The sequence below is a fragment of the Caenorhabditis remanei genome, chromosome I (genome assembly GCF_010183535.1).
Source record: "Caenorhabditis remanei strain PX506 chromosome I, whole genome shotgun sequence".
Lineage (NCBI taxonomy): Eukaryota > Metazoa > Nematoda > Chromadorea > Rhabditida > Rhabditidae > Caenorhabditis > Caenorhabditis remanei.
In genome coordinates, this window is record NC_071328.1 from 7358425 (window position 1) to 7369639 (window position 11215).

General features: G+C 36.7%; 1 protein-coding gene across 1 annotated transcript; it reads left to right on the forward strand.

The window, feature by feature from the left end:
- Nucleotides 1-7445: 7445 nt before the first annotated feature.
- GCK72_001408 (uncharacterized protein) lies at nucleotides 7446-10425 on the forward strand (the record flags this gene model as incomplete). The annotated part of the gene is made up of 4 exons (XM_053722952.1): nucleotides 7446-7463; nucleotides 9530-9639; nucleotides 9752-9875; nucleotides 10063-10425. The coding sequence occupies 4 exons, from the start codon at nucleotides 7446-7448 to the stop codon at nucleotides 10423-10425; spliced, it is 615 nt and encodes a 204-aa protein (XP_053591597.1).
- Nucleotides 10426-11215: the final 790 nt, after the last annotated feature.

Below are 11215 nucleotides of genomic sequence, written 5' to 3' on the forward strand. Positions count from 1 at the left end.
CGTTCAAACAAAAAACGACTGGAAAGAGAGAGGGAGCGTCCGAAGGAGTAGCTCAAGAACGCACTTACAACAACCTGCTCTCTTTTTTCTCTAATCCTCTCTTATTCCCTTTATCTCTCGTCTGGAAGAGAGATAGAGAGAATTAGAGAGAACAAGAGCCACATGATACGTAAACAGTGCTCACTTGTATTGGAGATATCGGATAGGTGGATAATGTTGTTTGAAGAAAAATGAGAACTTTTCGATCCGGGGATATCCTAGGTCAGAAAGTTATGGGATTCAGGGACATACAAGCAAGCGGACATCCGGAAATACAGACTCACTGCCGATACCGTTTCTTTGCTCAGTTTCAATTAAATGAATAAGGACAGGTCATTTTCAAATAGCTCACTGCAAGATGAAGAAGACCGAAGTAATATTCTGAAAATTGACCGATACTCTCGAAACTAAACACTTCACAGGAGAGTTTTTGTACCAAAGTCAACAAAAGTAAGGTTTGGAAATAGGTCAGATATCAGAACACACACTTCTATTTTTAGAGAGAAAGAGGAAAGTTTGAACTTGAAGGATTTGCTGGAAATGATTGATCTGGTTCTTACAGAAACCTTATAGTGAGATCTGAAGGATTATTCTAAAAACTAAAAAGAAGTTTTTTGAATCAAGAAGATGGTTTAAGTCCATTCGTAAAAACTTGATTTCTAGAACTACAGTACCAAATCAAAGCTGTTATCTTGAAAAATTGGAATTGGAAGAATCAATTCATATAAAATGAAATAATTGTTCGAGTATTCACGTTCCATTTGAACCGCCCATCTCGATAACTCATTCATTTTGTCCCTTGTCTCTTCTCGACTTTCTCTTATTTCTTCTTGTCACATTCTTCTTATTTATTACAATTTCTCGATTGGTCTATGCGGGTGCAACTATTTATCTCTCTCAAATTCGAAAGAGGTTCAGAGAAACAAGAGACAATTGTAAATCATTGATGAGTTTAGTTTCGAAACAATAAAGAGAGTGTGGAGAGACGCAGAGAATTCCAAAATTCGAAAAGAAAAATGAGCAAATGGCGAATCCAAAAAGCATCAGAGATTGCGCAGGGATCTGTTCAAGTGGCACTGGCCAGTCGAAAGGAACTTGATAGGTGTAATCGAAAACTTCTCAAAAAATTTGAGTAATGGGATATGACACTTCAGGAAGGGATTGCTCAGAAAAGAGTGCACTAGAAGGGGATTTCGGATCTAGGTTGTTGTGTTTTTATCTAGATTTTAGCTGTGAGTTTCTGGGATACTGTACCTAAGATTTCAACAGAGCCGGATGTTTCTTCATTGGAAATAACTGACAAAATGATGATTCCTATAACAAGATGGTCTTGTATTACGGTATCCTCTTTCCCAATTTTACATCGAGACCTAATAAAAACCTTTCCTTTTGTCTACCATTAACCAGAATTCACTCATTTTTTGTGTTTTCATTGTTGCTCTATCTCTTGACATCCTCCTACATGTGACATCATGTTTGATTGATTAGAGTCATCCCCCACCACCTCATTTTCCGTTTTTTCTTAACTCACCTGCTGGTGTGATAATGACACGTGGAATGGCAATGATTGTCACTGATTGAGATTTTCGGCATTTCATCTGAAAGTAGGCGGATGACGTTGATAGATGAAGGGGGCGGAGAATACTAATAGAAGGGAGCGAATATCCAGATTTGTTGAAATGTTTTAATCTACAGTTTTGATGTTTTCGAATTGAAAATCAGTGGTTTCCGTGATTTGAACACTCGTTCTTTAAATTATGTTAGAACAAAAAAAAATCAAAACTCGACCAAACAATTGTAAAAAACCTTTCTTGTGCAAAAAAACTAGTTGTTCGAGGTCCAGCTAGAAGAGCACAGAGTGTACACTTGGGAATGCCTCATCCTTCCTTTTTCGGGAATTTTTGAATTGTTTTGTGTGAAAAAAACGACAGAAAGAAGAGGAAAAGCAGAAGGAAAAAGTTGCGTAGGATGATGAGATGGGCGGCTCCAAAGAGATGGACACCGGCCGAAAAATGAGAAAAATATTGAGAAAAATGGCTGGGAGAGGGAGGAAGGGGCGAGGCTTCCTAGATCTGGAAATGTACGAATCTCGATATTTTAGTATGGAAAAGGATTTTTCAGTTTCCAGATGTCTGATACAGATTCTGCTATTTATGACGTCACGTATTCTACTAATTTTATGGTGAAAATTAATGAACCCTTCTGTCATATTGTGATGTTCCTAGAATGTCTTGTATTCATTTGTCTGTGCGTATCTCTGTTTCTCCGGATGTCCTCTGTACTTCCGTCTGAAAATAACTAGTTTCAGCCAGTTCTGTTTACCCGAAACTTCTGTAATTAATCCAGCTGAAACGTAGCGAATGCTCTATTTCGAGAACCGAACATGATCAAAACAGCAAAAAAATTCTCGTCGTTACTGATCATAAAAGTTGTAATTGATTCAGAAAAGGGCGGTGTCTCTAAATTGAAACACACTAAAGTGTTCCCGAACAGGTTATTTGTATTTGATAACAAATGACCTCTTCGTTATTTCTTCTGATTCCAAAAATAGGTGATGACGTAGTGTAGAAGAATCAGAAGAAGAAGACGATTAGTTTCTGAAATGAGAAAAACAAACGATTAAAGATGAGAACTTTTTGTGAAATAAACGAGAAGGGAGCGAGTGGAATTTGATTTATTTGAACTGATACATCTCCAAATTATAGTGATAAGTTCAGCTACTCCACTATTGGAAGATCGTCAGAAAAAAAATTGGGAAACCATTGGCAAGGGGAATTAATTAGTTATGAAAACGGAAGATCTTTGATGAGAGAATCGGTCACAGTCAAAATAAGACAAGAAATGTTGGATAATTACAAACTTTACGTGATAAAACATGAAATAAATATTCCAAAGCGTGTTGTTCTTATCCCACGACATCAATTTCATCTTCTCCAAGAAGATCCCATGCAGTGCCACCCAACAAGCATTTTCCACTTGTTTTAGTAGGAGCCGTGATGGAATCAGTCAGTGATCCACCAGCCATTTTTTTTGTCATAGCGATTGCCAATCTCTCGAATGTTGCCCAATCTCCAGCAGCAAGATGGGCAATATTCGGTTGTGACATTTCATCCAGTTCAGTAACCGTTTTTCTGGCTGAAAATGTTGTGTTGATGTCGAGTGTTCCAAAAATTAACTGACCCATGTTATCTTTCAAATTGACCATTTCAGATTCCAACCAGCGATAAAGATGGATAAGAGTTGAGTGTTTGTTCCAAGTGGTTTCCATAAGGTTTCGGACGTCGTACTGAAAATTTAGAAAATTGTTATTAACACATTTTTAAATGAGAGCTCGGAAATTTTGTAAATTTTATTTCTAATAAGATGAGTTCAAAACTTTGAGATAATCCGAAAAGTATAAATTACCTGGCCATATTTGGAAATACTCGGATGAAACATCATGGTCACGAACCGAATAATTGGAATGACATAGAAAAAATCCGGATGAAGACCAAAATTAATTCTCAAGAAATACGTTCCACCCTCATACGGAGTGCCTTTTGGTCCTTGGAATACCGTGTAGATTGTGTTGCTGATCTCATTTTTCTGAAAGATATGAGGTTTGTTTTTAGGAGAAGAATCATCAACTTTGTCTGTATTTTCCCTAAGAATTCGTAAAAAGGGAATAGAAAACAGAAAACAATCTAAAGTTCTGATTGCTTCTGAATCATCAATTCAAAATGTTGTATTGTTGTTTTTCTAAAGATTCAAAAGAAATAAATGTTTGCTTCGATGCTGAATACGGTCGTTTTTATGCTAGTTTAGATACATTTCAGATTCTGAAAAATCAGCTTACCTACAAAAAAAGTTCGTTAGAAATACTTTGAAGTTTTTTTTCTGAATTTACCTCGAGTCTAGTCGTGAACAACCCATAAGTTCCTCCAACTAATTTCATTGATTTTTGAATAAATTCCTGTCTGGCATCCAACATTTCTTCAGCAACTCCTTCGTCATCATCAACTATCGCTTCAACTTCGGATTTCTGATCAGACTCTGATCCAGATTCATATACTTCTACATCTGAATCTTTCGAATCTTCTTCTTCTGCTTTTTCTTGTTCTTTACAAATCTCTTTCCAAATTATATCTGGATCCACAAAGTTTGTACTACGAAATGATATCGTTTCGTTGGTTTTTTCTGCCTCTACTCGCAACTCTTCTGATGAAACGAATGTTGGAATCACAATGTTTCGAGTGTTATCAGAATTGTGGTAATCAATGAGACGTTCAATTGGAACATCTTTTGGAACACTGAAATTATTGTTTTGTTTGCGAGAATCCTCTTCAAAACTGACATAATTCGATTGAATTCGATTGGTTTATATTCAGGCATTGGTTCTCTTTGTGGAACTTCGGATGGCCGAAGAATTCGAACTTCATTTCTTGGCGCATCGTCAGCTGGAAGTGCAGTTGGACGGCGACGACGAACTGCTGAAAATGAGAAATTAAGAAATAGAGAGGAGAAAACACAATAAAATCGATACTCAAAGTGGGAAAAATACATTCGGAGAAATCGAGAAACTGTCTGACTGAAATTTAAATTTAAATTCACTTCAATTCTTCGAACTTTCCAAATTTCTGTAGTAAATGTTCCCTTGAATATACTGATTCTCTGAATTTCTTACTTCTTGAAGACGTCGGTTGAATCGGTGGTGGCCCGCTTGTACTCGGATTATCGGACATCTGGACAGTGGTACTACAAATGAGAACTGTCAAAATAAGAACTGCAACAAATTAGAACTGATACAGATTAGAACTCAGTTGGAACGGGGTCATTTGTTGGAGACAGCACCAAAAAGAACGGTTTTGATCAGCAGTTCTCAATAGTGAAAAATCATGTTTCTCACTTCAACTAGATCGTAATAAGATTGAGTTCAAATCTGTATCAGTTCTCATTTGTAGTACCAACATCTGGACAAACTTAAATTACTCCGGATTTTGAAAAAAATCCCAGCAAGGGTATTGGGTATTCGATCCTGAACGTATCGTGGATAATAAGGAAGGAAGATAATTTGTTTTTCGTTGCAATAAACATGAATTTATTTTTAATTTTTATATCTTGGAATATACGTAAACGGGAAAAGAGAGAGAGACGGGTGCGAATAAAGTGAAAATTGAAAAAAAAAACTCTTCGGGATTTTTGGGAAACGTACTAGAAACATTGTGGCGGGGATTCGAGGGGACTGGAAGCAATTAATAATACGGGGAAAATTGTTCAGCAGAAAAGCAATATTTTTAGTTGGAGGGAAATTGTGCAAGCTCAATCACTGGCTCTGAAAATTTCAAAAAATTTAAGCAATTAGTCAGAAATATACAAAAAAAGAAAATGTGAACTGGTTAGAGTGAATAAATAAAATATATAAATCTGCTGAATTGTTCAAAATTTAGAGTGGAAGTTACTGAAAACCAAAATTTGGAAAAAAAATTCCATAATTATGGAGAAGACGTGAGAAGAGAAAAGAGAGACAAAACGACGACGATCACAGGCGACGGATTCAGATATAGGACACAAGAAGAGGGATTGAGAGGGAAATGGAATAGAAGATGAGAGGGAATCGTGTCAATTTATTTACAGCATGAACCCTTTTGCTGTTGTTGTGGTTGATTCATATCGACAGTTCCAGTTGGTTCACCCTGAGCTGGGCCAATCGGCAACTTCTTCGCTATCGCCATGAAAATGTCATTCACGTTCATCGAGGTCTGGAAGATGCGGATATAATCAGTTTGTATCTGAGTTTAAATAGAAATTGTGATAACTTTTGGGAAAACCTGGATCACAACATTAGTATTACAACAAGAATCAAGGAACTTACCTTGGCAGAGGTCTCCATGAAAAGAAGAGCATTATCCTCAGCGTATGCATTAGCTTCTTCATATTCAACAGTCCTCTTGTTCGCAACATCAGCCTTGTTTCCAGCCAAAGCCATCACAATATTTGGAGATGCTTGTCGCTGCAATTCTTTCACCCAATTTTTCGCTTTTTGGAATGACTCTTGATTGGTGATATCGTAGACAACGATGGCTGCCTGAGCTCCTCGATAGTACATTGGAGCCAACGAATGATATCTTTCTTGTCCTGCGGTATCCCAAATTTCGAATTTGATCGTCGCATCGTCAAGGCACACCTGAAAATTATAGAAATCTTTTACGAAACTTTTCAGTCTGATTTTTCTGGTAAAAACTTAGAGAGAATTTCTGATTCGTACAGTTTGAGTGAGAAAAGCGGCTCCAATAGTTGACTCCTGATACTCGTGGAATTGTCCCTTGACGAATCGCAAAACCAGTGACGATTTGCCTGAAAAAGAAGAGAATGTTCTCGGGTGTTTAGAGTCATATGAATACGTCATACTCGGTTTACTCAATACTATCAGATGACCCCTCTTATTTCATATTTCGATTGAAACGATAAACACAAAACAAATAAACAATTTGGAGGAGGTGAAGAGAGAGCAATGAAAGTATGTTTCAAACATTCACAAAAAATCAAAAATTTAGAACAAAAACAGGTGGAAATTTGAAGAAAATATGCATGAGACAGGCAGGATTTCAGACCACCTTCCTCCAGCTTCAGTAAATGTTTATCTGAACATTTTAGAATAATTTTATTTTTTTCAGAAGCTCAGATTCTTCGTAGTCTATTTTTTGACAACATTTTTCTGATCACTGTCATCGTTCAATGTGTTCAGAACATGGAATCGGACAGAGCATCTGAATAAACATTGCCTTTTGACGAAATTTTAGGAAAATGTGAAATTGAACAGTAGGCAGTGAATCATCTTTGTGATAATATTGCTTGGAAGTGACTAAAAAGCTGATCACTTGAGAGAATTATTGAATGAAGCACTCTTCAAAGGAAAAATTAATATTCTACGGGGAATAATACGAAAAATTGATTAAAAATTCGCATCATTCGTTAATCCGATTTTTAGAAGTTCTTGTCATCTGATATGGAAAGATTGCTACCCCTTATTCGTATTCATATTTGTCATTACTTACCGACAGCACTTTCTCCAAGAAGAACAAGCTTGAATTGGCACGTCCTATTTGGTCCGCCAGGGCGAGCTGCTCCTCCTGCATTTCGGGCGGCCATCTTTTCTGGAAAAGGATAGGTTTTAGATTAAATTTCAGGAAAACTACTAGAAAACAACAGAAAAAATGACATTGGAAAGGAAAACGATTTCTTCACTATGTAGCATCAAATCCGATCAAAAATGAAACTATTCAGAATGAATATTAATTTCCGGGAAAGTTTCCGTTGGAAAACATATTTAACAAAGCGGATAAAACAAGAGATAAGCTAAAGTTCAAAGAACGCCAGCACGGAAAGAGGAGCTTATCGGCTTGAATATAGACTTTTCAGGTTTTGCTATGAGCAATGATGAGAATGTAAGCATATAACATAGTTTCGCTACAGAGTTGATATGATCGAAAGTTTTCACTTTGCATTTACAGCGAGTTTCAGGAATCCACATAGATTGTATTCGGAAGGTTGTGTTTTAAAACGAAAATCTACCAAAACCCCACATCCAAACTTTGGAAATTTCTAGAGAACTCACTATTAGTTGGCAGAGAGACAACGAAATTGAAGTGTCTGCGGTCTATAGTAAACAATTGTATCGATCAACACGAAAACGAAGAATTGTGATGAAATAGATGAAGAAATACGGGTTTCTGTCCTCCGATTAGTTTCTATTCTATCAATTTGCTTCTTATCTACAGTCTCTATGAATCATCCCAAAGGTTACAACATGTTTAGCATGATTTATTAGAAAAAAGAATGTCTAGAAAGAAGTTCACTAATTTCAAAAAAAAAGCATTGGAGACCGGAAATCGCCCGGATCGAAAATCGATAAAACCAAAAAAAAAAGTGAGAGAAATATTTGCGCCTATGACACACACCCCTGTCCAACGGCTTCCTCTCGAGGGGGCCGGCCAAATTGGCTGCGTACCTAGTGGGGTGGTGACCGGCTGAGTATCCAACGTTTGCGTGGCGCCGCAGACAATCAGACAAAAATGGATGGAGACTGGGAGAAAGAAGGGGCTTTTCTACTTTCTATGTCTTTGCGCGCGCATTTCGAAAAATAGAAATTCTCGGATGTTGTGAGAGAAAAAAATAGAAGGATGAAACGCGCCTATCTCTGGAGATCAAGAACAGCTCATTCGAACTTGAGTGACCTTTGCTGGCAGGTCCACTAGGTGAGATTTTCGTGAAATTTAGTGACTTGTTCCATAAATATTTGATGAATTCTGGTCGGGACTTGCCTGATTCTCTACTAAGATTTCCCACATCGTAATTCTCAATTTTTATTTCCCAGTAATTCTAAAATCATTGAATTCGTTTATTAACCTGGTCGGATATTAAAAAAAGCTTTAAAAAAAAGCAAAATTTATGAAATCAAGGTAACCGGCAAATTTGGCTACCTACAGTAATCCATAATTCCTAGCGAGACTCGGTTGAAGTTTTGGGTTATGCGTCCATCGATTATTTTCATATTTCAGTTTCTTCGACTATATTGTGAATTTTCATACTTGTCATTTGACGGGCCGGCCCGCCGGGCCGAGGAAAAATTTTGCCGGCCCGGCCCGGCCCGGTCGGCCCGGGTGGAAAATTTTTTTTAAATTTTTGCATCCTAAAAATAATTTTCAAGTACTTTTTATCACTAAATTCACTGTAGAACTAATAAAATCATCAATTTAGTCGAATTTTTGAAGAAAATGCCCCAAAAACCACTTTTTCAAAAATTAACGCTGAAAAAACATGTTTTTCGAAAAAAAAGTAGCTTCACCCGGGCCGACCGGGCCGGGCCAGGGCCGGGCCGGGCCGACCAGGGTGACCGGGCCGGGCCGGGAAGGGCCGGTGAAAATTTGGAAATCGGCCCGGCCCGGCCCGGCCCGTGACAAGTATGTGAATTTTATTTACATGAATTTAGCACCGAAAACGAAGTATTTCCGAAAACTTGTTTCCACTAAACTTAAAAACAAATAATGCACGAAACAGCAAAATCTGAAATTCGTCAACTTACTTTTAGCTACAAAACTGCTTTATAAAACTTCGAAGAATATTTCAAGAAAAGTTTTTTTTGTTGTTTTTTTCATTGATCTAAACAGACCAGAAATATATACAAACAAGACAAAAAGCAAGGCAACATTCTGCACCTAATTTCATTCTCTTATTGCTTTTCTCTCTATATTTTTCCCATTTTTTCTCTCTCGCACATCAATATTACCTCGCTTCGCTGAATTTAACAACGTCTTTTCACCCAACTTATTTCATTTTTTCAGGCAATAGGAGTCGAATCCGTAGCATAAAATAGCTTCAAGTCTAATTTTTGTTTCAAAATGAAACGCGTCGCTCTTATTGCCGTTGGGTCATTTAATCCACCAACCATTGCACATTTGAGGATGTTAGAGGTAATTCAATTCAAACAATCAAAACATAAAAAAGTTTTCAGACCGCCCGATCACATTTAGAGGCCATCGATACCCATGTTGTCGAAGGAATAATGAGTCCTGTCGCTGATTCTTATAATAATAAGCCTACATTGATAAAATCCAAATATCGGTAAGTATTCATGTTTTTTGACTGGAACTGATATTTTGATGTAAAACTACAGTTTCAATATGTTTTGTTCTTGAAAATATTATTTAAATTTAAAAATTAATTTTGTTTATAGAATAGAAATGGTAAGAGCAGCTACGAAAACTTCCGATTGGATAAGAGCTGATGATTGGGAATGTACTCGTCCCACGTGGACACGGACGATCGATGTATTGAAGTATCATAGAGAACGAATACAGGTAAGCGAGATGACAAAATTCAAAAATTTATCAGAATAACTAAAAAAAAAACTATCGGAAGAAAATTCGAATTTGCAATAAAAGTTGAAATCGCAGAATGCTCTGCCAAAATACGGTTTTAGTCAATTAAAAAAATTTTAACGAAAAAAACAGTAATTTTCTCTATAAACATTTTTTTACCTTTCAGAAAAAGTTCGGATCGGACGTTGGATTGATGCTAGTAGCAGGTGGAGATTTTGTGGATACATTTCCTCGAATTCTTCCAGATGGATCAAATTTATGGAATCCAAGTGATATTCTGAAAATAATAGTGGATTTCGGATTGATAGTGTTAACAAGAGATGGATCAACGCCTTTGAATACTTTAGATTCGATGCCCGGATTCTCTGAAATTTCTGGGAAAATCCAATTTATTTCTGATGAAGTATGTCCGAGTGCTGTCAGTTCAACACGTCTACGAGCTGCGATTTCAGCGAAAAAGTCTATAAAATATGCAACAACGGACGAAGTCATCGAGTATATACAGGAAAATAGTTTGTATCAGAAATGAACTTCTCGTTTAATTTTTAAAATGTTTAGTTAGTTTTTCAAAAAATTATTTGTGATTTCTTTGTGATAACTTTCCATTTATTTGGGGGAACCCTCTAAGTCAATCTAAAACGTGTACTTTTTCGAAAACGGGCAAACCTGAATGGTCATTTGTTTTGAGCAGAGAAGATTTAGTATAGATTTGGCTGGAAGCATATCACTTGCAGCTTCTATCGATTCTAAAAAGTCATTCGAGCCCCAACTTCCATCTGACCATCATCAATTGCATTAAACACGAGGTTTCTTTCAAACTAGCATTTTCAAAGTTTTTTTGTGAACTTTTTTGGTATCAAGTATGTTGATTTTTTGATTATTCTGATGAACTTTTAAAGCACACATTTGTAACTCTTTTCTCTTCTTTTTCAGAAAAATGAATAATTGCATATGAACAGCTGGAGACAAATACAAAGGTTTGCATGTGTTGTGTTCTTGTGGGTCAAAGAGTGAAGCGAAGTGATTTATAAGAGCCTTTGTTTATAGAACTCACTATCAGACTGAACCGTTGTACGGGGAAAACCTCCAGCTTAAATACAGAGAGATAACGATCTAATCGGGTTTCTGGAACTCCGATTAGCACGGTATATTAATTAATTATACAACAGTATGGAACAAAGTATAAAAAAAACTTTGCATTAGAACAATGTGACCCGTTGTCCGAAAGAGCATCTCCGTCCCTCTTCATGATTCACTACTCCGAACATGCTAACTAGTTTTCCGATGTATGATCACTCGTGAAAAAAACATAAAGAACC